At 40.5% G+C, this 27,806-nt stretch overlaps 2 protein-coding genes across 12 annotated transcripts in view; one reads left to right on the top strand and one right to left on the bottom strand.

The window, feature by feature from the left end:
- Nucleotides 1-4,249, top strand: part of Homez (homeobox and leucine zipper encoding) — a 16,355-nt gene extending 12,106 nt beyond the window's left edge. For 2 of the 4 annotated variants that reach the window (XM_031362163.1, XM_031362166.1), the window contains exons 2-3: nt 1,518-3,091; nt 4,094-4,249. In XM_031362163.1, coding sequence (XP_031218023.1) covers nt 1,518-3,091; nt 4,094-4,138 — 1,619 coding nt within the window. In that variant the 3' untranslated portion in view covers nt 4,139-4,249. Of the gene's footprint in view, nt 1-1,517; nt 3,287-4,093 lie in introns of those variants that run through there. The other 2 variants (XM_031362165.1, XM_031362164.1) reach the window with 2 other exon arrangements.
- A 1,479-nt stretch (nt 4,250-5,728) lies between these two features.
- Nucleotides 5,729-27,806, bottom strand: part of Rnf212b (ring finger protein 212B) — a 42,904-nt gene continuing 20,826 nt past the window's right edge. For 5 of the 8 annotated variants that reach the window (XM_031362192.1, XM_031362194.1, XM_031362193.1 and 2 more), the window contains 12 exons: nt 24,359-24,474; nt 23,205-23,265; nt 21,915-21,943; nt 20,101-20,147; nt 19,843-19,885; nt 19,615-19,675; nt 19,189-19,237; nt 13,676-13,770; nt 12,200-12,239; nt 11,543-11,637; nt 10,325-10,386; nt 5,729-6,577 (listed from right to left, as the gene is read on the bottom strand). In XM_031362192.1, coding sequence (XP_031218052.1) covers nt 6,547-6,577; nt 10,325-10,386; nt 11,543-11,637; nt 12,200-12,239; nt 13,676-13,770; nt 19,189-19,237; nt 19,615-19,675; nt 19,843-19,885; nt 20,101-20,147; nt 21,915-21,943; nt 23,205-23,265; nt 24,359-24,474 — 729 coding nt within the window. In that variant the 3' untranslated portion in view covers nt 5,729-6,546. The remainder of the gene's footprint in view (nt 6,578-10,324; nt 10,387-11,542; nt 11,638-12,199; nt 12,240-13,675; nt 13,771-19,188; nt 19,238-19,614; nt 19,676-19,842; nt 19,886-20,100; nt 20,148-21,914; nt 21,944-23,204; nt 23,266-24,358; nt 24,475-27,806) is intronic. The other 3 variants (XM_031362200.1, XM_031362199.1, XM_031362201.1) reach the window with 2 other exon arrangements.

Here is a 27,806-nt window from a genome sequence, read left to right as displayed (position 1 = left end):
CAACCACATGGTGGCCCACAACCATCTGTAATGGGATCTGATGCCCTCTTCTGGTGTGTCTGAAGACATGACAGTGTAACCATATACTTAAATAAAATAAAATCTTAAAAAATATATATTATTCAGGGAACAGATTTTGCCAGGCATTGAGGAATGAATAGGTCCCTGTACCCACTTCCCGCAAGTCTGGGAGCTAGAAGTATTGTTTAATGAACCTGCCCAGCTGGTTTTGAGGAGAAAGTTGGACTGTTGAGATAAGAGCAGGAGCCCTTTTGCCCTTTGTGGAGTGGACTATTAATGGGGAGGGGGTTATCTCTGGGCTCCTTAGGCTGAGCTGTGAGAGGTGACAAAGATTCAGGGAGGGAATTAGCCTTTATTAAGCTGATTTGAGGAAGAAACCTGCTAAGATCTAACCCAAGGGGAATAAGGTCCTTTTATACCAAGGTTTCCTACTGGGATGGGGAAGAAAGTCTCTCTAGAGTTTAGGGCTTTAATGTACTATGAATACAGTTTCCTGTTCCCAGTACCCCTGTCACCATGAAAACGGGGTGGCCATTTTTTTAGGGTTAGGCAGAGTACCCCACCCTGTTTTGTTGTTGCTTGCTGTTTGTAAGTTTTGAGACAGTTTTATGTAGTTCAGGCTGTCCTTGAACTCCTAGTCCTACTGACTATCTCCTTAGTACTGGGATTGTGGGTTTGTACTCCTCTGCCTGACTTGATAGGTTGTTTCCCTGTCTCAACATTCTGGAAGTAATCCAAGATTGTTAGGCACTAAAGAGTGATCATTCTGGGCTGGCGAGATGGCTCAGCTGGTAAGAGCACTGACTGCTCTTCCGAAGGTCCTGAGTTCAAATCCCAGCAACCACATGGTGGCTCACAACCACCTGTAATGAGATCTGACACCCTCTTCTGGTGCATCTGAAGTCAGCTACAGTGTAGTTATGTATAATAATAAATCTTTGGGCCAGAGCAAGCAGGGACTGAATAAGCGAAGATGACCAGAGAGAGTGGGACCGACTGGAGTGAACAGAGGTCCTAAAAATTCAATTCTCAACAACCTCATGAAGGCTCACAACCATTTGTACAGCTACCATGTACTCACATACATAAAAATAAATATATCTTAAAAAAAAAAGATCATTCTGAGATTTCAGCATGAGGTTCTGTTTTGTGGTTAAGTAACGTCTGAGTACTGTTCCATGAACTTAAAGGTAAGAGCTGTCAGAAGCAAACTGAAGTTGGAATAGTAAAGGCTGTGGGAAGATAACTTTTTCCCTAGCCTCTAAAGACAGATTTTTGTCATGTGGCTTAGGGCCATTTTTATCCAAGCTTCTATGGACCTTGTGTTTAATACAAAGAATACAGGAATTACAGCAGGTTCTGATGACTTGATGAGATTGTGAAAATTTTAAATTGGACATTTTAGGAGCAATACAACATGATTCAATTTGAAATTGTTTAGTTTCAGCAGTTTGGTTAAAGATTAAATGGTGATGGAACGGTTTCTTTTCTTACAGCTGTCTCTGAAGGGTACAAACCAGAGCACGACATGAGTCCTAATAAAGATGCCAGCAGTCTCAACAGCTCAGCAGTGGGACTTGTTTGTCTCCCGCCAGTCTCGGAGGAGCTACAGCTTGTGTGGACTCAAGCCACCCAAACCAGTGAGCTGGATGGAAATGAGCACCTGCTACAAGCCTTCAGCTACTTCCCCTATCCAAGCCTGGCAGATATTGCTCTCCTCTGCCTGCGGCATGGGCTGCAGATGGAAAAGGTAAAGACCTGGTTCATGGCCCAACGTCTCCGCTGTGGCATTAGCTGGTCATCTGAAGAGATAGAAGAGACTCGAGCCAGAGTGGTGTACCACCGAGATCAACTCCTTTTCAAGTGTCTTCTCTCTTTCACACACCAGACAGTGAGGCCCCCACAGGAGATGCCTCCAGTCCCCGCTCCAGGGCAGGTTGCTCTTGGACTGAGTCCTCTGGCGCTTAGTGAGCCCACTCATATGAAAGGATTGAAGGTTGAGCCTGAGGAGCCCTCTCAGGTATCACAGCTGCCATTGAATCATCAGAAAGTTAAGGAGCCCTTGGTGATGGGCAGCAGAACATTCTCCTACCAGTCAGATGGTCAGGATCTTCAGATCAGTGGCCTCTCTAAAGAGCAGGCTAGCAGGCATCCCAACCAGTCATGTGGTGGAAAGACTGCTTCTCGGAATCACTCCACAGCTGTCCATCAGCCAGATAACCCCCCACTGATCTCATTACTTGATAAAAGTTGTAAGGAGGAATCCGAACCTAGTGGAACACCTCCATCTTCCTCTACCTCTTCTCCCTCTTTCCAGGTATTGGCTAATGGAACCACTGCCACCCCTAAACCCCTCCAGCCTTTGGGTTGTATCTCACAGTCATTCTCACCTAGTGAGAAGGCACTGTCTCCACAAGTAGAACCACTCTGGCCCCAAAGGCTACGGAATAACTCAGTATCAAGTAGGGTTGGCCCCACAGAATACCTTTCCCCAGACATGCAACACCAGCGAAAGACTAAGCGTAAAACCAAAGAACAGTTGGCCATCCTCAAATCCTTTTTCCTACAGTGCCAATGGGCACGACGAGAAGATTACCATAAATTAGAACAGATCACTGGTTTACCTCGCCCTGAGATTATTCAGTGGTTTGGTGACACACGATATGCCTTGAAGCATGGACAGCTAAAATGGTTTCGGGACAATGCAGTAATTGGTACCCCTAGTTTTCAAGATCCAGCCATTCCCACACCATCAACTCATTCCTTGAAAGAATGGGCCAAGACACCACCTCTACCAGCCCCACCACCCCCACCAGATATACGACCTTTGGAGAAGTACTGGGCAGCCCACCAGCAGCTGCAGGAAGCTGATATCCTTAAGCTGAGTCAGGCATCAAGACTAAGTACTCAGCAAGTGTTGGACTGGTTTGACTCTCGATTGCCTAAGCCAGCAGAAGTGGTAGTTTGTCTAGATGAAGAGGAACAGGAGGAGGAGGATGAAGAACTGCCAGAAGATGGTGAGGAAGAAGAGGAGGAGGAGGAGGAAGATGATGATGATGATGATGATGATGTAATCATACGGGACTGAGGGAGGCTGAGGCAAAGGGGAGTCTATTACTGAAATATTAACCAACTTAGTGATTGTTCAAACATTTTGAAATTGCTCTTGTAAAAAGTTTTGTGTTCTTGAGTAGGCAAAGCAGGTAATCTGACAGTAGACTGGAGAGGGTGACCAGGATAAACTAAAGTATTGGATCAACACAAATTCAGCCTCCATGTAGAGAGAGTTTGGGATCTGGGCAAATAATGGCTGAAAAGAGCTCTTGTTCTGTTCTTGTTCTTTAGAACTCTTAAGTCCTATCTCAGCCCCACATCTACAGCAAACCCAAATATGGAGAGAAGTATTATGATCCAATTGATCCCAGTCCACCCCAGCATTTGTCAGAGATTCCTTGTGCCTGGCCAGTCTTTCTGAGCACATGTCCAAGCACACTGCAACTAGTATTTGCAGGGTCTTGGTTTTGTAATAGACCCGTCCTCAGATTCCACTGATGATGTCTTACTCGATTTGTCACTAATTCACAGCAGACTGTTCTTGCTTCTGACACTGGGACCAATCTGCTCTCTACCATTTTATTTCTATGAAATCCCCTCCTTTCTCACTATTGTCTCAGGGTAAATCTTTACATACAGAGTTTGTGAAATTTTTTAATAATCAGAGTGAGAATATTAGTTTGTATATCTATTGGAGGCAGGAATGAGCCAGGCATAGTGCCTGTGACGACTATACTTGGCAGGTAGAGGCAGGAAGATCAAGGAATTCAAGGTCACCCTTGACTACATATGAAGTTAAAGGCCAGCCTGGACTCTGAGAATCTGTTTTGAGACATAACAGTGACAGAGGAGAAGGGAGGAGGGGTAGTTACAGGTTTGGATTTACAAACCTGACACTACTTTCTGCCCAAATTGATAGAGATTGTTAGGTTGGTTTTGTTTTGTTAACTTTATTTTTGTTTTCCTTTTTTACTAGTGCTTCAGTTGTATCTAACAAGAGATGTTTCCCTCTTTATAGGATCTGTCTTGTGGACAGAAGGACCATGGTCTTCTAACTCAATGATGTTCTAGAACTGAGAATCACTGGTAACAATTGGTTAGTCATATGAAAATAGAGTGTAAGACCCAAACTGATAATTAAAAAGGCCAAAAATAAAATTGTTTCTCTTCTCCATTTTGCCACTCCTATGTTTAAAAATATATCTTTGTCTGTCTATCCATCCACTTTCCTTTATGTATGTGAGTACAGTGTAGCTGTCTTCAGACACACCAGAAGGGGGCATAAGATCCCACTACAGATAGTTGTAAGCCACCATGTGGTTAATGGGAATTGCACTTAGGACCTCTGGAAGAGCAGTGTTCTTAACTGCTGAGCCATCTCTTGAGCCCCATCTTTTTTTGTTGTTTTTGTTTTTTTTGTTTTTTTGGTTTTGGAGACAGGGTTTCTCTGTATAGCCCTAGCTGTCCTGGAACTCACCCTGTAGACCAGGCTGGCCTCGAACTCAAGAAATCTGCCTGCCTCTGCCTCCCAAGCCCATCTTCATTTTTTAGATGCTTGCCTTGAACTCACTGTGAAGCCATAGCTGTTTGTTGAACTTCTGATCTTCCTGTTTCTAACTCCTAAATGCTGAGTATAAGTATGTGCCATCAGTTTATGCAGTACTGGGGATCAAAGCAGGCCTCTGTGTATGGTAGGTAGGTACTCTGCCAACTAGGCTACATCTGTACCTAGTCTGAATCTAGGGATTTGATGCTGGCATGTAGCTCAGTGGTAGGCCTCTTACCTAGCATACATGACACCCTAGTTTCAAGCCCAGCTCCACTTTAAAATTATTTATGGTTTAGTATATTTTTATTATTATTTTATTATTATTATTTTATTTTATTTTATTTTTTGGTTTTTCGAGACAGGGTTTCTCTGTGTAGCCCTGGCAGTCCTGGAACTCACTCTGTGGACCAGGCTGGCCTCGAACTCAGAAATCTGCTTGTCTCTGCCTCCCAAGTGCTGGGATTAAAGGCATGTGCCACCACCGCCCTATTATTTTTTTAAAGAATCAAGACACACTGCAGTAAATAAAAATAGAAAAATAGAAGACAGTAAGTCAGCGTCTGTTGACACACTCATGGTTTCCAGCAGTCAAATGACAAGATTTTTTTTTTTTTTTTTTTTTTTTTTTTTTTTTTTTTTTTTTTTTTTTTTTTTTTTTTTTTTTTTGGTTTTTCGAGACAGGGTTTCTCTGTGTAGCTCTGGCTGTCCTGGAACTCACTCTGTAGACCAGGCTGGCCTCGAACTCAGAAATCCACCTGCCTCTGCCTCCCAAGTGCTGGGATTAAAGGCGTGCGCCACCACCGCCCGGCCAAATGACAAGATTTATTGGTCTTCTAACAGTGACAACAGGTTGTAACTCCACTTGCTCATCTCACCGTTCTAGAAATTGTTTTAGCAAGAGTGGCAGTAGCCATAAAAAGGTATATTTTTAATGATTTTTTTCTTCTTTATTAGTCTATATACCTTACTAAGCTGGAAATCTAACTGTTGTTATAACATCAAAATCAAAGCTGGAAATGTATTCTACCTATTGTTTGGACAAAGGAAAATAAAAACATTTCATAGCAGCTGGATGTAGAACAATAGGTTAAAAAGTACAATATATTAGGGTGGGGAACAGTTGTTTATTAACATTGGCCACAGGATAGCAAAGTCCAGAGCTAAGCAGTGAAATCCAGAAATGAACCAGGATAAATATATTATCTAGTCTTCCTATGCCAAAGCATGAGGCTAAGGATTTTTGCAACTTTAGTTTCAAACTAGGAAATGAAAGGCCGTACATATGGGGGAAGATGACTATCTTCCTGAAGCTTTGTGTAAGACCTAATCACTTTCATGTGTGTTAATGTAAGACAGAGCCACTGAGATGGCTTAGAGTGTAAAGGCACTTGCCACCAAGTCAGATGACTTGAGTTGGATCTCCAGGACTGACTTTGTTGGAAAGAACTGACTCCTACAAGTTGTCCTTGGATCCTTCACAAGTACATACACAAAATAAATTAATGAAAAATTCAAGGGGCTGGAGAAATGGCTCAGTAGTTTAGTATGCTTTGTGTTCTTCAAGAAGGCCCAAACCAGGTTCCCCACCTCCCATGTCAGTCAGCTCACAAGCTTCCTATAGCCATGGCTTTAGGGGATCACATACCCTCTTCTGGTCTCTGGGGACACCTGCATCACAGGCACCCATATGCAAGTAGTATACCCTCATATGACACACACAACATTTTTTTTTTGTTAAATTTTAAATGTTTTGGAGAGAAAGACATATAAAGTTCAAGAGAACAAGCTGCAGACTGAAACCAGGAAACAGTGCCCATATCCCCTAATAGTACTGGACACTGCAGTCCAACCTTGAGCATTATGCACAGATCAGACCTGGAAGAGGGATTTCTATCTGGAAATGCTCCATCCGTCTTTCCTGGCTAGTCCCATCTGCCTCTGTTGGTAGAATGTCTGCAGCAGAGAACAGATTTGCATGTTATGACAACACAGACTACTAAGGGTGTTCTACCAATAAAGTTTTATTAAACAAAATCAACTGCTATTGCTTCTCCATGGTTTTTCCTCATTGTATGATTACTAACTTCCAAACTAAGAAATTTTGTTAGATATAGGGTCTCACTATCGCTGTTGGCTATGTAGACCAGGCTGGCCTTGAATTCACAGAGATCTGCCTGCCTCTGTTTACCAAAGGGCAGGGATTAAAGGTGGTGCCACCATGCCCAACCCAGGTTAAGATCTGATATATTGTGTGTGATGAGGGCTCTGTTGTTACTTAAGAAACTATGCTTCAGTGCTTTATGATGATGATGTGAAATAATTGAGAAACTTTTGGAAGATTTGGAACATTTGATTGTCGTATCAGAAGGCAATTACCAGGGAGGCAGAGATCTTACACCTCTAGTGATGTGCCACTTTTCAGTATCTATTTTTAACTTTATAATGTTTTATTTTCAAATTCTTATATTTATGGATGTTTTGCTGCATGCATTTCTGTGCTCAGAAGACGACTGAAGATCCCCGGGACTGGAGTTACAGAGGGTTGTGATCTACCATGTGGGTGCTGGGAATCGAACCCAGGTCCCCTGAAAGAGCAGCCAGTATTCTTAACTGCTGAGTCATCTCTCCAGTCCCAATAGGTTTTGTTTTAAAACAGTGGTTCTTAGCCTGTTGGACTACACCCCTATGCTGCTTTTTAGTAAATTATACTAGAGCAAAATCTAGATAACATTTAACTTCATAAAATTTTTATTTACATATAAATGGATATGTACTTATTTGTGTTTGTATATTTATGTGTGTAAATACAGAGTCATCAGACTTGAAATATTTCTTATTTTTACAGTTCTTTTAATAACTTCAGGGAATACTACACACCTTTAATTCCATACTCAGGAAGCAGAGGCAGGCAGATTTGAGTTTGAGGCAGCCTAATCTACAGTTCTAGACCAGCTAGGGTTTCAAGTGAGAGAGAGCCTGTCTTTAATAAAAAAACAAGTCCTTAATAGTGCCCAACAGACTAAGATTCCTCAACTGTCTCATAGAAGCAGGGTTTTTTGTTGGTTTGTTTTGTTTTTGAGATAGGATTTTTATATAGCTCAGGTTAGCTTCAAAACTTGCTATTTAGTCAAGATGATCTTGAAATTCTAATCTTCATACCTTGATCTCTCAAGTGCTGGGATGACAGGTATGTACCACTATATCCAGATAGAAATAACTATGTTTCTTAACAAGATTCAACTTGGGGCCACACCCTTACAGATCTCCTGCATCTCCTTACAGGATTATCTCTGTATCTCCGAGGCTCTGGGAGAGGGGGTGCTGTTTGCTTTAGTGTTACTTCTTACAGTTTAAATCCCAGCTTTTCCTTTGGTTGTTGTTGTTGTTTGTTGTTTGTTTTAAAGATTTATTTATTATATGTAAGTACACTGTAGCTGTCTTCAGATGCACCACTAGTCAGATCTCATTATGGGTGGTTGTAAACCACCATGAGGTTGCTGGGATTTGAACTCTGGACCTTTGGAAGAGCTGACAGTGCTCTTAACCCACTGAGGCATCTCGCCAGCCCCCCTTGGGTTGGTTTTGAGACAGCTTCAGTTATCTCAATCTGGCCTTAAGCTCCTAATCTTCCTGCTTCTACCTCCCAAATGCTGGGATTACAGTTATGGGTCACTATGCTGGGCTCCTGATATCTTAAAGCAAAACAAAACCACACAGCAGCAGCAACAACAAAAACGTTCTTCCCTTCCTCTCTTTTCTCTATTAAGACATGGGCCTTGAACTTGATATGTAAGCAAGGATACCTTTGAACTTCTAGTCCCTCTCCTGAGTGCAAGTACCTAGATTTATGAAATGTAGGGGATTGAACCCAGGACTTAGCACATGCTGGGCATGACTTGACCAATTAAGCACATTCTTAAGACTTTGTTTTGTTTTGTTTTTGCCTGTTTTTTGAGACAGGGTTTCTCTGTGTAGCCCTGGCTGTCCTGGAACTCACTCTGTAGACCAGGCTGGCCTTGAACTCAGAAATCTGCCTGCCTCTGCCTCCCAAGTGTTGGGATTAAAGGTGTGCGCCACCACTGCCTGGCTAGACCTTTTTTAAAAAAAAAAAAAAAAAACTTAAAATTATTTTAAATTTACATACAAAGAGTTTCATTATTAAACCTTAATTTCTTTATACTCTCTGTTTTAGTGGTGGATGCCAGGCAACCATACTTACTGCTGACCTATATTGCTATATAGATCTGGTTTGTCTATTCTTTTACCTGAGACAGGTCTCTAGTCAGTCTGGCCTGAAACTTGCTCTAAGATGGACTCAAACATGTGATTCTCCTATTTCATCTTATGAAACCCTGGGATTATAGGTACCCAATACCATACTACCTGGCTACTTTTCATTTTTCAGGCAGGGTTTTACTAAGGCATGAAATTCACACTATAGCCCAGGCTGGCTTTGAACTGTGTTTTTTTTTGCTTGAACTCTCTGAGTAGCTTGAATTATAGGCTTTTGCCACCAGGCCCTACTTAAATTTTGATTCCTTGCTGATAAAGGACATCTTAGATTATGAGACTAAACATATCCTAGTCTTACTATCCAAGAGCTATTCCTTGATTCATGAGAGACTTTCAGAGAAAATAACCTCAAAAAACTGCAAAGACACAAAAGTAGAATTAAAAGGCAACACTGAATTTTTCACTTACTGGATATCCTTACAAACTTCTACCATACTTTTTTTTTGTTGTTGTTCTTTGAATTAGAATTAGTCTTATAAATTTACCTTTGAAGACATAAATACTTTTCATAGTTTGTGCAAAAGATACATTCCATTGAGAAGGAGTCTTCCCTGCCAGAGCTGATGCAGACCTGTGCTCACTGCTGTGTAGGATACTGAGAAGAAAATGCTACATCCATGGCCAGCCTGGGCAGCTCGCTAAAATCTGACTTAAAATGAGAGGTCTAGAGAGACAGGTAGCTAGGAGAGTGCCAGCCTACAATGCACAAGGTACCCAGTGCCCAAGACAAAACAAAAACTTTGTTATGAACTAAGAACAAAACAAAACAAAACAAGATACCAAACCACTTGGGTAGTAGTGACGCATGCCTTTGATCCCAGCACTCAGGAGGCAGGCAGATTTCTGAGTTCAAGGCCAGCCAGGTCTACAGAGCGATGAGTTCCAGACAGAGAAATCCTGTCTCGAAAAACCAAACCAAACAAAATTACATCGTCCCCCCAACCGAAAGACAAAACAAACAAATAAAACCCATGGCAAACTAATCTTTTTTTATTTTTATTTTTTTAAAGTGTGACCCCAGCCAGTTCTGAGACTGAGGGCAGATTTTTCCTAATCTGCTTTTATACCATTTTAATTACAATTAAGAGCGAGCAGTACAGTAAGGAACTAGCAAGGCAATAAGCAAAGTTCCATGATTACTCCCGTGACTTGTTTCCAAGGGCTTGTCAGAATGACCAAAATACCTGGGCCCACTTCCTTGTCCAAGCCCAAAGCAAACTAATCTTACAGTAAGAGAGAATCATTGAAACTGAAACCATCCTGAAAAACTGAAAGCCTGCTTATCACAGTGACACCTCATTTCACTCTCCATTGGTCATCTTCTACCACCCACCTGAGCCTCAGCCTTTAGCATGAAGGCCTAACTTCCAGAGTTCTATACACTGATAAGTTACTGTCAGACCTCACCTGTAAGACTGGAAGTTGGAAACCAGGAAGACTCTCTGGTGTGGTTCTGCTTTCCCTCTGACCTGAAGGGTAGGACAGAACTGTAAGATACTCACTCAGTTTCTTAGCCGTGTTACTGAGGACCATAGTGTCTAGGAAGCTCCAAAACAAAGACTACTGCTAGGAAAGGGAGAGAGAGTTTGGCACAGTGGTGTTTGCCTGTAATTTCAACACCTATAAAGCAGAGGCAGAAGAATTATGAGTTTGAGACCAACCTGGCCATAGACAGTTCAAAGCCAGCCTTAGCTAAATGGAAAGACCTTTTTAAAAAAAAGATACATACCTGTAATCCTGCACTTGGAAGACTAGCTTCAGTTACAGTGGGAATTCCAGGCCAGGCTGGACTATTTGAAACATTGTCTCAAAAAAGTTAAGCATTTAAGAAATGGGTAACAGTTTCTGTTCTTTTTATGAGGCCAGTGTGGCTATCTAGGATGGTATGGGGACAGCACAGTCTGAGATTTAAGTTTAATTATAAGTTGAAAGAGGCAGGATAAACATTTGAGTGAGCATTGAAGGTGACAGGGCTGGTGACAGAGGTACTTTAAAAACATGCTGGTTTTTACAACCTTTGGAATAAAACACCCAGCATGTTCAGTGTGGGATCTAAAAATCCACAGCTTATTTTTTTTTAACATTTATTACTTATTTGTGTGTGTGCCAGCACCTGTGTCATATACACACATGATGTCCAAGGACAACTTTCAAGACCTGCTTTTCTTCCTTCCATTATACAATTTTCACACCAGTGAGTCCTAGGGATCAAACTGTCATCAGGCTTGGCAGAAAGCCTCTACCTGCTGCTCTCACCAAATTCCAACATGAGATGTAGAAAAAAGCCAGATCTAGTAGTATATGCCTGTAGTTAAAACACTTGGGAAGTAGATACAGGATATTACAAGTTTGAGGTATTCCTCAGCTTCATTGATGGTTGAAGGCTATCTGACCTGCACAACAAGACCTGGCTCTGGAAATCTAACTGGTGGTTAGTAAACACTTTTAATAAAACCCTGGTCCTTGGTTTGATGTCTAGCTTATGGAGATAGGGATGAGGAGCCAGCCTAATCCTACAGGCAAATCTGTACATAATAGGATGCAACTGGTGACAGGTTTGTACTAGTCAGGCAAAATTGAGACCATTCCCCTTATTGTAAAGAAAACCTGAGAACATTAACTTACCAGAATTGTTGGGAGTGAGGACTCTTGTGTGGCCTGAATCTCCACTGAAGAACGGTCTAAATGAAACACCCTGTCCAGAGGAGGCAGATGAAGGTCTAAGGAATGGAAGTAAAAGCATCAGCAAAGCTAGAATTGCACCAGACCAACTGTAATCCTAGGGGCAGTGATCCGCAGAGACAGGATTGAATCAAGTTCAAATCCAGGCTGAGTTCCAAGACACAATTACAGACCAAGACTTGTCTCAAAAACTAATCAACCAACCAACAATAACTAAGGTAAACTCAATAAAGGAAAGGAAAGGTAAAGGTAAAGTGCACATGAAAAGTAAGCCTTTAGGCCAGAGAAGAGAAAATCCTGCCTATAACTGAGAAGAAAATAATCTGATTGCATATTATACACAGTACTACTCTACTCTATAAACCACAGATTATGAATGAAAGTAATATAGGCCATTGGGCAAGAAATCCTTGGAATTCTGGCAGATATTTTGTGGAACACATCCCTAGGAAAGGAAACAAGACAACTAGGCATGGTTGTGCTTACCTGTGATCCCAGAATTTGGGGGGCAGAGGCAGGAGGATCAGTTCAAAGGCAGCCTCAGCTACATGAGACTCTGCCTCTAAAACAAAACAGAAAATGAAGTGCAATGTTACTTACCTATAAGAGAGGCTATGAGTTGAAGCTGGTGAAGGGGTTTCTGGAAAGCATAAATATGAACCAGTGAGATATTTCAGAAGGGATTCAGGGGATAGGGCAAGAAAAATGGGGCCAAAGATTTTTTCACATATATTTTAGGGTAAAGGCTTGTAAGTCACATGGCAGCACCCCATCAAGGTGCTCTGTTCACTTTCTTGAGTTTGGAGGACAAGGCCCATCAGTGTCTGATGTGTATTAATGTGGCTGTGCTTCAGCTTTCTCTCTAAGATGGTACTGAAAAGTAGAGCTGAAGGAGAGAGTGAATCAGAGCTCCAAAAATGGCCCCCAGCATCCAAGGCAAGGAGAAAGCTTGCAAAAGCAGTCAGAATATCCTTTCAGGGCTCCTGAAGTTATAAAGATCTGGTGGCAGTATGGAGAATGTACATTAAGAAAAACAAAAACAAAACCTTTCAACTGTAGTCATGTCTCCTCCAGCTTCATGGTAGCTTTGAAAACCAACAGGTCATAATCATGTATAAAATAGGTTTGATAGTCACTAAAGGGAAAGACTGGGGATGGAGTTCTTCAAAGCTGTCATCTCTGTGCATGTGTTGTATAGGTGTGCATGTGTATGCAAATATACGTGGAGGCCAGAAGTTGATGTCAGGTATCTCCTATTGCTCTGTACATTTTTAAAAGCAAGGTCTCACTATGTAGCCCTGGCTGATCTAGAGTTCACAGGGGTCCACCTACTCTGCCTGCCAAGTGCTTGGATTAAAGGTATGTGCCATTACAACTAGCCAGTACCTTATTTTTTAAAAAAGGTTTGTTTTAAATTATGTAGATGTGTACATATGAGGATATGTGCCCAAGTCATGGGATCCCCCAGAGCTGGAGTTATAGGCAGTTATGAGACGCTGTTGTCGGTGCTGGGAATAAGGGCATCATGAGCCCTTAACCACTGAGCCACCTCTCCAGCCCCTGTACCTTATTTTTTGAGGCAGGTTCTTCTATAGAATTGGGAGCTCATTAGTTCTGTTTATCCAGACTGCCAATCAGCACATTCAGGAAATACTTTTTGTTTGTTTGTTTGTTGTTTTCGAGACAGGGTTTCTCTGTGTAGCCCTGGCTGTCCTGGAACTCACTCTGTAGACTAGGCTGGTCTCAAACTCAGAAATCCACCTGCCTCTGCCTCCCAAGTGCTGGGATTAAAGGCATGCACCACCACCCCCCCGGCATCAGGAAATCCTCTTCTCTCTACCTCCCTGATGCTGACACATGCCACTGTACCTGGACTTTACATGTGTGTTGGAGAGTCAAACTCAAGTACATGCTTGGGCCTGCCCAACTTGACAAACTGAGCCATATCCCAGCCCTCAAAGCTGCATTTTTAGACAACTGTCATTATTTGAACTGTTTGGTTCCCTGGAAGACCTCACACAGGATTGTTTGATGACTTAGGACTATAGATAACCAGGTTTTTTATGCAGAGCTCACCACACACAAGCCTCTTCCCATGGAATACTGTTGAAAACAATTAGAGGCACTTGCTTTGGCTGCTTGAGAAGATGTCAGCTGGGGCAAATAACAGACTGAAAGACATAGAGGAAAACTGGGGAGTGAGATGTGTGAGAACCCTGAGATGTCCTAATATGTCCAGGATCTAGGCTCAGGACTGTGCACAGATGCAAGAGACAGTTGAAAAGGCCTAAGCTCTCACTTGAACTAACCCTGAGGCTACACAAATGGAGGTCTCAAAGAACAGTTGTCAATTAGATGACTGAGTGTCAAAGTATGCAAATTATGTGACTTATAAAGAAAAGACTATGGCATGTATGAAGAGAACAATAATCCAGCACTGAATTTTTCAAAGATCCAATCACCCTTTTAAAATACATTTAAAGGAAAGTAAATTATGTCTAAAGCACCAAAAGTGGGTTGGTGAGATGTTCATCCCTTAAGAATATTTGCTTTGCTACACAAACCTGAGGGCCTGAATGCCTGGGTGTGATCCATTGAACTCATGAGAGAGAAAGAGAGAATTGATTCCCAAAAGTTGTCCTCTGTCTGCCACATGCTCTAGCATTAGAGTTCCCGCCTGCCCCCCTCCTCCCTTATATTAACATGCTACAAGAAAGGATGAGAATAGTGCTTTATCAAACCAAGAAAGAAAATTATACAAGAAAGAACTAGTAGGGTGGAAGTAGGGGAGGAGGGATGTCTCAGCTAGTAAAGGGCTTGCTATGGAAACATGAGGACCTGGGTTTGGAACCCCAGGACCCATGTAAAACCCAGGCATGGCATTGCAATGTGAACTTGTAACCCTATCACTGGAGGAGACTAAAGATAGTTGGATCCCTAGGATTTTGTACCCAGGCAGTCTAGCAGAAATGGCAAGCTCAAGTGAGAGACCTTGTCTAACAAATTAAAATGGAGCTGCACAAAGTTCAGGAAACACTAAGGAAGTTGGAATGAAAAAACTAAGACCCTGGGGGTTGGGAGGACATGCTGTGGGCTGCTGCATTCATCAACTCCCCAACACCAATGGTTCCCTGCATGGGATGAAACCAGTAAACAATTCCACTACGGACAGGGAGAGGGGAGGAGGGAGGGAGAGGACTATGAAACTTTATCCCAGCCCAGGAGTTCTTGGCAATTGAAGGAGCATTATTTTTCTTTGGGGATGTGGCTGGTAGGCTGCCTATGTTCGTATCGGCAGGGCTAATTGGACTCAATGGATTATATGTATTTTTTAAAAAGAATAGGAAAGTGGGAGGAAGGAGTAGAGTGATTGAGGATAGATATATATGTATGATCAAGATACATAATATATGTATATAGGTAGGAAATTATCAAATAAATTAAAAAAAATATCTGGGCATGGTAGTGAATACTTTGATCACAGTGCTGGGGAGGCAGACACAGGTGGATCTTTAGAGTTTGAGGCCAGTCTGGTCTACAGAGTATGTTCCAGTATACATAGTGAAACCCCGTCTCAAAAAAAAAAAAAAAAAAAAAAAAAAAAAAAAAAAAAAAAAAGAGGAGGAAGAGGAGGAAGAAAGGGTCAGTAAGAAAGAAAGGAAGGAAGGAATTAAGGAGAGTGGGCTGGTGAGATGGCTCAATGGGTAAGGCACTTGGTACCAACTCTGATGACTGGAGTCAGAACCCCAGAACCCACATGGTGGAAGGAGAGAACCAGTTCTCAAAAGTTGTCCTTTGACTTCTGCACAGACACTGTGGCTCATTTGTACCCACATACATATGCACACTAAATAAATTAGAAAATGTAATTAAAACATTTTTCTTGAGGGCAGGTGTTGAGACAGAGTCTTTCTATGTATCTTTGGTTGTCCTGAAATTCTATATATATATCAGGCTTGCCTCGAACTCAGGGATCCGCCTGCCTCTGCCTCCCAAGTGCTAGGATTAAAGGTGTGTGCTAGCATACCCAGCTAATAATCATGTTTTAAAATTATGTGGGTAGTAATTGAGGAAGATACCCAAAGTTAACCTCTGGACTAAATTAAAGACAAAAATTTACTTAAAAAATATTCCTAGGAGCTGGGCAGTGGTGGCACACACCTTTAATCCCAGCACTTGGGAGGTAGAGGCAGGCAGATTTCTTTAGTTTGAGGACAGCCTGATCTACAGAGTGAGTTTCAGGACAGCCAAGGCTATACAAAGAAACCCTGTCTGGAAAAACAAAAAACAAAACAAAAAAATATCCCTAGGACTGTGGTCCTTTGTATGGAAGATAATGAGAAATACTGTCTTACATTTGGGTAGAGAAGGAACCAACAAAGGAGACTCTAGTGGAGAAGCCAGAGATGTCAAAGGAAATTTTGAATTTAGAATAAGAAAGAAAAAAAAAGTGAGAAATTATTTTAAGAAAGGATTAAAATGACCAATGCTGGAAAACGGCTTAAGGTCTTGTGGGAGAAGACTGAAAATTTTTCAGTGAACCTTGTGGTTTAGAGTGAAGCAAAGATGAAGGATGGAGGATAAATGAAAAAGTTAAATAATATTGGGAAAAAATTTAAAAAGCAGCTCAGCATTGTGGTAAGCACACAGTATCCCTCCCAGTACTTGGGAGGACAAGGCAGAAGAATTTTGAGTTCAAGGCCATTTTGGTCCGAATAGTGAGACCCCATTTAAAAAACAAAACTGACCAGTCATAGTGGAGCCCACCTTTAATCCTAGCACTTGGAAGGCAGAGATAGGGGGATCTTTGTGAGTTTGAGGCTAGCCTAGACTACAAAGCAAGTTCCAGGACAGCTAGTGCTATTACAGAGAATCCCTATCTTGAAAATTCACCCCCTCCACACACAAAAAAACCAATAAAAACAAAATAAAACAAATAAAAACCAAAACAAAGCTGGTAGGGTGTGTAATACCATTTAACTTAGGAAAACAAAAAGGAGTATTCTCTAAGAGTTGCCTATATTTTGCTTGTTGTCCTAACAGTCAATGATTATTTAATTGAGCTTGCTTGACCCTGAACTCATGATCCTCCAGCCTCAGTCTCCCCAGTGCCACCATGTGCAGTTTAAGACATGCTAGGGATTGAGTCAGGGCTTCTTGTAACCTATGCATTCTACCAGCTGGGCTATATGCCCTGAGAGAAGCCACTCATCACAAATAAAAATACTTAGCAAGATTAACGTTGACTTTCTGATCAGACATACCAGGGACCAGAGAACACTCAAAGTTCCCAAAGATTATCAACCAGAAGGAAACTTATATCCAATACTATCTTTCAAAACTGAAGGAGGAATTAAAACACTCCTATACAAACAAAAATGTATACAGTTACACTTTTCACTCTCAAACTTGCCTTATAAGAAATACTAAATGGAGTCCTTCAGGCTGAAATGAAAGGACACTAATTAGTAACTCAAATGCAAAAAAGATAACTATATAGGTAAATACAACAAAAGACAGTTTAAGTGCATTTTCTTGGTAGCTTCCCCTTATCAGATTTAAAAGACAATTGTATAAAGCAGTAACTTGAATCTGTGCTGCTGAGTGTATAATTTAGCACAACTATGAAGTTTTGGTGAGTACTGATGTTAAATGTGGTACTAACTTAAATCAGGTTTTTATAAATTATGTTAGCTGTAATCTCAAAAGAGTTTTGAATATGGTAAAGGGAATAATAAGTGCTGCACTAGAGAACAGTCAATTTAACACAAAAGAAGGCAGTAATAAAGGAATCAACAACGAAAGGATGACACTTATAAAAGAAATAGCAAAATGGCAGTTCTTTCTTATTAGCAATTATAGCAATTATAAATGTATTAACGTTTCCAATTAAAAAGTAGAAAATCAGGACTAATGCTGCTTAAGTCTGGAGACCTGAATTCAACCCCTAGAAACCACCTAAGGTAGAAGGAGAGAACCAACTCCACAAAGTTGTCTTCTTACATCCACACACATGTCATGGTTGGTATGCATTCATGTGTACGCATACTAAGTTAAAAGAAAAATTTACATAAAATCAAAACAGACTGGGAATAAAGCACAATGGTAGACATTTGCTTAGTAAGTATTTGATCTCCAGCACTGATTGAAAAGTAGTTAAAATGAAGGAAAGCAGAAAGCAAACAGGGAAGAAAAAAGGGAAGAAGGAAAGAAGAAAAAGATTTTGTATGTATCTCAATGGGAGTACTCTTGAGTCCCCAGATTCAATCCCCAGCCCATCATATACAGGGCCTTCCATGAAAGCAAACAAGAAAAGTTGAGTGGCTCTACTAGTGACAGACAAAACAAGACTTTAAAAAACATTGTTACTACAAAATGAAGCCCATGTTTTTTTGTTTTGTTTTTTTTCGAGACAGGGTTTCTCTGTGTAGTCCTGGCTGTCCTGGAACTCACTCTGTAGATCAGGCTGGCCTCGAACTCAGAAATCCGCCTGCCTCTGCCTCCCAAGTGTTGGGATTAAAGGCGTGCGCCGCCGCTGCCACTACCACGCAGCTGAAGCCCATGTTTTCTCTTTAATGCAGAGTGAGAAAACACCTTTCAGGTTACAGACTATTATTTTATGTGCTGGTGAGATGGCTGAGCAGGTAAAGAGTTTGTTCAAACCTAATAGCCTGAGTTTGATCCCTGGAACCCACAAAAATGTGTACGGAGAGAACTGACTCCAGTTTTTCCTGACCTTCATATGTGTGTCATGGTGCAGAAAAGTAGAAATAAATCGCCATCATTACAAAAGAAATTCAGTTTGTTAACTTTCCTTTTAGACTTAATTTCTACTGCCATCTTGTGGCAATTTTGAAAAGTCAAATCATTTAAGTGATTCTGATCAGAGGCCTTTTTTTTATTTTAGTAGAGGAAAAGATAGATAGAGACAGAGAGAGGTAGAGAGAGAGAGAGAGGGAGAGGGGAAGAGAGGGACGGGGCAGGGAGAGAGAGAGAGGGAGAGGGGAAGAGAAGGACAGGGGCAGGGAGAGAGAGACTGCTGTGCCATGCACACATGTGAAGACCGGAAAACAACTTTTTAGTTGGCTCTCTCCTTCCATCTTTTTAAAAATGATTTATTTTTCTTTTATGGGCATTGGTATTTTTGCCTGCATGTATGTTGTGTGAGGATGTTGGTTCCCCTGGAATAGGAGGAGTTACAGACAGTTGTGAGCTGCCATGTGGGTACTAGGAATTGAACCTAGGGTCCTCTGAAAGAACAACCAGTGCTCTTAACCACTGAGCCATCTCTCCATCTTTATGTTTGTTGGGGAAATCAGACTTGGATTAGAAGGCTGTTACCAACTGAGCCACACGTTTGGTCATGTTTTCAATGGCTATCCTCAACTTTTTATTTTCTTACTCTCTGTTTCAGAAAAAAAAAATATCATTACTTGAAAAACTGTAATCTATGTTTGGATACCTGGAATCATTTTTTTTTTTTCAGGAAAAAAGTAAAATAGCATTATATTATGCATAGAACACTAGAAATTACTGGTATCTGGACAGAACATGCAGACTTCAGATACCTTCCCCCTGCCCTCTCTCACCAGTGTAAGAGTCTCTGGGAGTGCTCCTTTCATGCAGGCCTCTGCTTCTCTGACAGAAAAATAATGACCATTAATCATTCTACCCTGGTTCTCTACATTCCCGACTCCCCATTGTTCCTCAGTAACAATTCATCCACATGTATATTATTCTCCCACATTGTGTGAACTGGTCTTAAGAGGGATCTATGCTCTTTTACTTCAAAAATGCCTGTGGCAGATACTGTGCATTCAATTCTTGAACACTTACACTACAGCCACCCCTGTGATTCTGTGCTATTTTCTAATATTGAGTATCCAAAATAGGCTCCACATGGCATGAAAAGATTTGTGCCAAAACAAGTATAAATTTAAGATTCTTGAATTACAGTCTTGCTTTTACTAAGCATTAGAAACCTCATATAGAAAAAGAATATGACCATGGCTTACCTGTTCCACATGGCCAATGCCAGCCACTGTATAAGGAATGGACTCCATAGAAGAAGAGCGACTACATAAAATGAGATAAAACAAGAATGCAAACAAAACAAAAACAAAGACAAAAACTGGTGTTACATTTGACTTGGCAGTAACCCTCTTCAGTCCCACTTGGAGCCACCTTATTCATCTTCCAGCTTTGTAAACAGTTACATGTTCAAGAACAGCCTTTCCACTCACCTCACTACTTGGCTGCTATGCTGGGAACTGGGTCGTGGAGCAACTGAAAGAGTATGAAGTGTAGGGAAAATTGTACACTCTGCCTTAGCCGGCGCATTCGATTTGAGGGATTATCTGGCTATATCATGCTTTACACATTATATGTAAGAACAGCAAAATCATGTTATGGTCTCTAAGGAAAAAACAACTTCCATATGAGGAAAAGATATTTATTTATCTCACACAGATTTCTAGTAAGAATTAGTTTTTGTTTTTCACCTGACTGTGATGGGGAAGTAATACCCACTGGTCGAGGTGTGGTTAACCTACAAGAAAACAAAAAGAAGGCAGCTTCGATCTCATGGAGCAGAATTAGAGGTCACATTAGAGAGTCAATCAATCACTGATTATAAAAACAGTAGCTTTGAGGCTGGAGAAATGGCTCAGTGGTTAAGAGCAGGGACTGCTCTTACAGAGAACCCCAGTTCATTTCTGAGCATCCATGTCTAGAAAAGAAAGAATGGAGCAGCAGCTTCTTCTCTAAGCATAGAGCTCCTACTCCACCATAGTAAAGGCATCGTCGCAGCATACAGAATTGTGAGGGCCCTGTACTCTCCATTTCCCCAGTGGAACCTTCCTCTACTCTCTCAGAGAGTAATTCTGGAGTCTTTTCTTTCTTTCTTCTTATAGCATCTTACCAAATATTCTCAACTTTACATCTACTCATTCATCCAGCCAGCCAGCTAGTCATTCAACAAACATATCTATGTTCTATGCTTTGAGATTAAAACAATTAGCTATGAGCCGGGCAGTGGTGGTGCATGCCTTTAATTCCAGCACTTGGGAGGTAGAGGCAGGCAGATTTCTGAGTTCAAGGCCAGCCTGGTCTACAGAGCAAGTTCCAGGATAGCCAGGGCTACACAGAGAAACCCTGTCTCGAAAAAACAAAACAAAAAACAAAATAAAAAAACAAAACAAAACAAAAACAAAAACAAAAAACCAATTAGCTATGAGAGATTCATAGACTACTAAGAGAGAAGGTAAGACTCAGGCCTGGAAAGAACCCAGTGGTAGAGTGCTTCCTTAGCAAGGCTTGAGATTTCACAAAGGAAAAATCAAACTCAAGAACAACAATGTTTATATATTATAATGGATATATAAAAATACAAAAAAATGAAATACTGATATTAACTTCTGTGACTTCAGGAGTGCTACGTTTTTTGAATACATTCACAAATATTTAGTAGTTGGTAGGGCATAAACATTAATCAGAATGTCTGCTGTAAGTTGTGCACAATACTTAATACATAAACAGTATTGCTGAATGAATATTAATTGAACGAAAAAACTCCAATTCCATTTGATGCAGTCATTATGAAGAAAGTAATATATGTTGGATCCTTGAAGGATTAGTAGGAATTTATGATAGTAATCAAGGGTGAGCATTACAATCAAGATTTCACTTCAGAGCTGAGCATGGTGTCACATGTAATCCTAGCTACTCAGAAGGCTGAGTCAAAATCACTAGTTCAAAACCAGCCTGGGTAACTTAGTGAGGCTGTCTCAAAATGATTAGTAAAAAGAGAACTAGAAGGGTAGGGTGAGGGGCCATGGTGGTATGCACCTTTAATCCCAGCACTCGGATAACAGAGGCAGTTAGATCTCTGTGAGTTCTATGATGGCTAGGGCTACATAGTGAAAGCCTCCTTTCCATAAAAAAGGGGGTGCTCTTGAGTGCAGTATCTCAGTGGCAAAGTACTTGCAAGACCCTAGCCCTAGTACCACAAAAAATAAAACAGAAAGATTTCACTTCTGTCAGAGACTCAGGAAAGTAAAAGATAAATTCATCAACCATTTTATCCATCATGGAGCCACACAATTATGAGTGAAGAAAAACTAGCCAAAGTTTCCCAACAGAAGAGAATGGTTAAGGAGTAAGAAGAGAGAAATGCTAGGTACCATGAATTGTTCATTACACTCTGTACACATTTGGCATATCAATCATATATTTAGGTACAATTATAAAACTGAAAATGTTTTGAAGAACAAATCAGAAAATTTCAAGGTAGAGGGCTAGTGTGGTAGAAACTGACCTGCTTCCATAGTAGCAGCTTGGCGATCCCTGTAAGTGGAAAATGAAGTGAGAGAAGCTATAATTAAAGGGTCTAATTAGTGGATTTTAGACTGATTTGTTAGATAATTTACCTGCAAACTCCCCTAGTTAGGGTCGCCAACAGAAGGACAAAAAACTGTGTTTCCTTAGAAAATTAGTAGCTTTGAGAGAATAAAAATGTAGTTTCTTTTTATAAAAGTATAAAGTGGCATGAGGCACATACATGTAATCTCAGTACTAGAGAAGGGAGGCAAGAGACTCAGCAGTCCGGGGCTAGCCAGCTCAGTAAGAGGACTCAGGTGGTAAAAATGCCTGCTAGGCTTGACTGCATTTGACCCCTCATTCCCACTGTGGAAAGAGAAACCTGCTTCCTTAAAGGTACCCTCTGACTGACACCTGCACTCATGCACACCACACACACACACACACACACACACCACACACACACACACAAACAATAATAATATTAAACAAACCTTAAAAAAAAAGAGTTCAAAGCTGAGGGTATTTTAGACTCAATCTGAAACAAACATACATACATACATACATATATACATACATGGATACATACATAACAAGGAAAGGATCCTGAGGCATTTTGGACTTCTTCAAGAGAAATGTTAAGTTGAAATACATTTTCTTTCTTTCTTTCTTTCTTTTTTTGTTTTTGTTTTTGTTTTTTGGAGACAGGGTTTCTCTGTATATCCCTGGTTATCCTTGGAACTCAGTCTGTAGACCAGGCTGGCCTCGAACTCAGAAATCCGCCTGCCTCTGCCTCCCAAGTGCTGGGATTAAAGGCATGCGCCACCACTGCCTGGTGAAATACATTTCTTAATGAGGGGTTCTCATCAGTTATAGCATGACTCACTGACATTTCAGAATGGGTCAAAACTGTGCTAACTATTGATGCTTTCAACCCTCTAAAGTCTTCTAGATCCTTATTTATTTACTACAATGTGCTTAATGAATAAATGTAAGTTTTCTGAGAAGCACTGTTCTATATGGCCTTCTAGGAAGATGGACAAGGTAGAAAGTAAAATAGTATTAAAGAGTCTTCTTCAAGTGAGCATGGTGACATGGGTGGTAGTCCTGGACCACAGGAGACTGGGACAGAAGGACTCTGAGTTTGAAGTCAGCCTGGACTACACAGTGAGAACCCTGGGAATGTAGCTCAGTAACTGAGCGTTTATCTAGCATGTGAAAGACCCTGAATTTGATTTCTAGAAACACAACCCAAAACATGTTAAAAAATAAAGTCTATTTCGTTCACCTTTAGGATGTCTAGAATTTTCTTCAGTTCTCCATTCTCCTTTCTTAAGACTGATAGCTCTCTAGGGAAAAGATGGAAACAATCAGGTCCTACGATAAAGATCACTACGATAACACCTTAGTTAAAGCTTACTGAGAGGTGCCTGCAGATCTACAAGGTACTTTCATCAAGGATCTGGCGAGTCAGTGAAGAAATGGCAGGGTTTTGATGGTAAAAACAAATGAACAAAATAAGCAGTTATTTGGTATGACTTCAAGGAGTTTTTGCAAGAATTCCATTTCTTCTTCATACCCAATCTTAGACTATTAATATATAAAAGTTTCCAAAAACTGGGCCTTTGAGAAGACTCAGTGGAGAAAGGCCTTGTACCAGATCTGATGACTTGAGTTCAAGTCATACAACCCACAGAGTGAAAGGAGAAAACTAACTTCCCAAGATATCCTCTGACCTAGCATGCATGTAGAGGTCAAAGGACAACACACATCCATAAATAAACAGTAAATAAACAATTTAAGTTTCCAACAAGGATTCTAGTTTTTTCATTACATTTTATTCTATTTTAATGTACATTGATGTTTTGCCTGCATGTATGTCTATGTAAGGGTGCCCATATCCCCTGGACCTGGAGTCACAGGCAGTTGCAAGCCACCAAGTGGGTGCTGGGAATTGAACATTGAACGTGGGTCCTCTGGAAAAGCAGCCAGTGCTCTTAACCACTGAGCTACCTCTCCAGTCTTAAAGATTCTGTCTCCTAGCTTAAGATTTCCAAAATGCGCAGGCGACCAACAATGCACTCCTTCTATAGAAACATTTTGAATGTTATATCTCAGTGTTATCTGTATGAGCCAGCTATAGCTAATTTCACTGAAGAGATGATTTTGGATATAATGAAGTAGAAGAGAAATGCTATAAAGTGAGGAGAGTCCATGGAGTGAAGAATGGAGAGAGAGAGAGAGAGAGAGAGAGAGAGAGAGAGAGAGAGAGAGAGAGAGAGAGACACCAAGGGGAACAACCAAAAACTTCACACCTGACTTTCCTAAGACAAATATGAACACACATAGGGCAACTTTCAGTGCTTACATACATCTGAAAAAATCTACAGCTTTACTCAAAGAAAGAAAAGGTGTTAGCTGGAGATTTAACTTGGTGCTTACTTGTTCTGGCTGGCCGCCGTTTCCTGGGCCTCCTTCACAGCTGCTTCTAACTTTTTAATTCTGTCCTTATAAAAGGCGATAAGAAGATCTGTTTGTTTCTTCTGGAAGCACCATACCTACTAGGAAAAAAGAGGTCTTTGGCATACAGTTCTATTAACTCCTTCATATTACTTTTGACTATAAAGGGAAGTCCACTAAATCATAGTTTAAACTGTTCTTCTCCTAGACCCTTTAGTATAACTTGTAATTCAGGTTGGAGAGATGGCTCAGCAGTTACGAGCACCAACTGCTCTTACAGCAGTCCTGAGTTCAATTCCCAGCAACCACATGGTGGCTCACAACCACCTGTAATGGGATCTGATGCCCTCTTCTGGTGTGTCTGAAGAGAGTAATGGTGTACTCATATACATAGAATAAATAAATCTTTAAAAAAATAACTTGTAACTCCCCAAAACTATAGAGTTCAACACTACTAGGGAGAGCCAAAGCTTTCCATTTTAGGACATTGGCTTTCTCTTACCTTAGTGAGAATATTCTGGCATTATAGAATATTATATATGTATACATTCATATATACTCACTCATTCCACATGTATATGTGTGTATGTATGTATATGTACATGTATGTATGTATATATGTGTGTATGTGTATATATGTATATATATTTTTTCATTCATCCTGAGCAAAACAAAACAAAACAAAACAAAAACAAGAGAACTTTCAAGCTCCTAATTGGTTCTAACTTACCTAATTATTTTAGTTTCCACATTTTTAACTATTATAATGTATTTTCTGTAATACTTGAACTGTGCTATTTGAAGGTTGTTTGTGCTGTTTCAGTAAAAAGTGAAGATGTGACCAGGTGTGATGACACACACTCATCATCCCAGTACCCAGGAAGTAGAGGCAAAAGGATGAGGAGTTTGAGGCTAGCCTTGGCTGGCCACAGTGTGAATCTGAAGCTGGTATAGGCTATGAGATCCTGTCTCAAGGAAGAAAGGCATAAAATAATATTTCTGATTTTTTTTTAAGTTTTCTGATTTATTTCTGGTTATAGGCATATAACTTTATCTTTTGTGTTATTTTACCATTTGCTACACTAATGTACCTATCACAGGATTGCTGAACCAGAGTTAATATTTACAAAGAGTTTTTGCTGTGTCAGGCTCTATTTTGAATACACAGCAGAATTTCTGTATCATCTGCTTTCTCACTGACTTGACTATAAATTCTTTATCAAGGCCCCTTCCGTGGATATGTGTATTCTTCTCATGAAATTTTTTCATCTTATTTGTTTATAAAAGTAAAATTTTAGAAAATTTGAACAGATCAGAAGTAGAAACAAAAATTACTTAGATTCTTAGGAATAATATGAAATGGTGGGAGGGGGTGTTTGGAAGTAATAGTTGCTATAAATAGATACCTATGTAATAAGACACAGTATTCCCAGAAGTCTAATTTTAGCTGTGGGATCAACATGGAATGGAATGAGTTATTATAAGGCATTTAAAAATCTTAGCTGACTTTGATAGTTCACGCGTATAATCTTAGGTCTCATGAGGCTGAGGTAGGAGGATTGTAAGTTTGAGGCCAGCCTGAGCTATATTAGTAGACAGCAAAGCAAGATCCTGTGATAAAAAAGGCAGGTAGGCCAGACTAGTGGGGTGGCTTCAGTGGGTGCTGTCAACCTTGATGACTTGAGTTCAATCTAGGGACCCACAAGTTAGAGGAAAAACCAAGACTCCTGCAAGTAGTCATCCGATTTCCACATATGTGGTGTGGCCTGTGCACATAAGTGTATATACACTACACACACACACACACACACACACACACACACACACATACACACATCCACCCCATAGTTATTGTTCTATTGCCGTGAAAAGACACCATGACCAAGGTAACTCTAATAAAAGAAAATATTAATTAGGGCTTGTTTATAGTTTCAAAGGGTTAGGACATGATCATCATGGCAGGGAGCATAGCGTCACAACACACAGGTAGGCATAATGCTGAAGAAGTAGCTGAGAGTTTTACATATGGATCTATTTGGCCGGGGGGTCGAGGGGGAGGGAGGGGAGTAAAACTTCAGAAACAGAAACACACTGGGCCTGGTTTTGAGGTTTCAAAAGCCCACAGTGATGTACCTCCTTCAACAAGAACACATACTCCAGCAAGGCCACACTTCTTAAACCTTCCGAGCAATTCACCAACTGGAGACTAAGCATGTAGATATATGAGTTTATGGGGGATAGTCTCATTCAAACCACCACAACATGAATTTGTGTAAAAATTTTAAGAATAAAATGTACAAAACTTTAAAGATTAACAAAAAATGGAGACTGATCAAAGCCAAAGTCACTTTGAGACTGCCGAGGGTCACAAGTACACTGAGACTAGACCCCACTACAGAACTCAAGGAAGCAGATTAGATTATGGGAGATCCCTTTGACTAGTCCTAAGCAAGCCTTCTTTGCCTTCTTACCCTCACCAAACTGAAACCTAAATCTCAGATTCAGCCATTGGTTATGTAGCAATTTCCTGTTCGATAAAACCTCCCATCTTTGAAAGAAGCTCTTTAAGACACAGGATGCTCTAAAGGGACATGAAACATTTCATCCTGCAGGGAAGCTCTTTAAAATTCAGCAAATAACTCAGCTTCAGGAAGTCTCTGAAACTGACCAGAATCACTAGGCTCCATCATCCCATAATATGTATTAGTGAGAACTGCTAAGAGAAACTCTCAGATAAGGTAGGCTACTTGGAAGAGACAGATGAGCCAAACTGCCTGAAGAAGCCTCAGACCAACTAAGCTGCCTGCCTGGAAAACACTCCACCCTGGTAAGTAGATCATTTTTTAAGATGATTGCTTTGTTAATACAGCAACCCAGAGCAGATAATAAAAGTTGTTATACTACTGACAACACCATCTAGATAATGTGAGTGATAATTATTCCTTTAATTATAACACTATGTGAAACTACCCACTTTCAGATCCAGACACCATTCCTTCACCTCTACATCTAGGATCAGACAATAAGTATTGTATCATAGCTTCATGTTACAGATTTTTTGCTCATTTTAGAAATTATAAAATTGTCAGGCTGGTGGTATATGCCTTTAATCCTAGCACTCAGGGGGCATGTACATTTTTGTGAGTTTAAAGCTAGCCTGGTCTTTATAGCGAATTCCAGGCCAATAAGAGTTACACAGTGAGATTGTGTCTAAGAAAAAAAATATAAAATTTAGCTTACAGATACTAACAGGCTTTTTAGTAGATTTCCTGGAAGCTTCACTATAGTGACAATTTTAAAATTTTGGTTTCTTTAAAAAAAAAACCCAGAACTATTGTAAGAATATACTTTTGTTTTTGATCCCCGGTGTAGGGATGTGGGAATGCTTTGGTAAGAATATACTTCTGTTTTTGATCCCCGGTGTAGGGAT

The sequence above is a fragment of the Mastomys coucha genome, unplaced genomic scaffold, assembly GCF_008632895.1.
Source record: "Mastomys coucha isolate ucsf_1 unplaced genomic scaffold, UCSF_Mcou_1 pScaffold9, whole genome shotgun sequence".
Lineage (NCBI taxonomy): Eukaryota > Metazoa > Chordata > Mammalia > Rodentia > Muridae > Mastomys > Mastomys coucha.
This window is presented reverse-complemented; position numbering and strand designations above follow the sequence as displayed.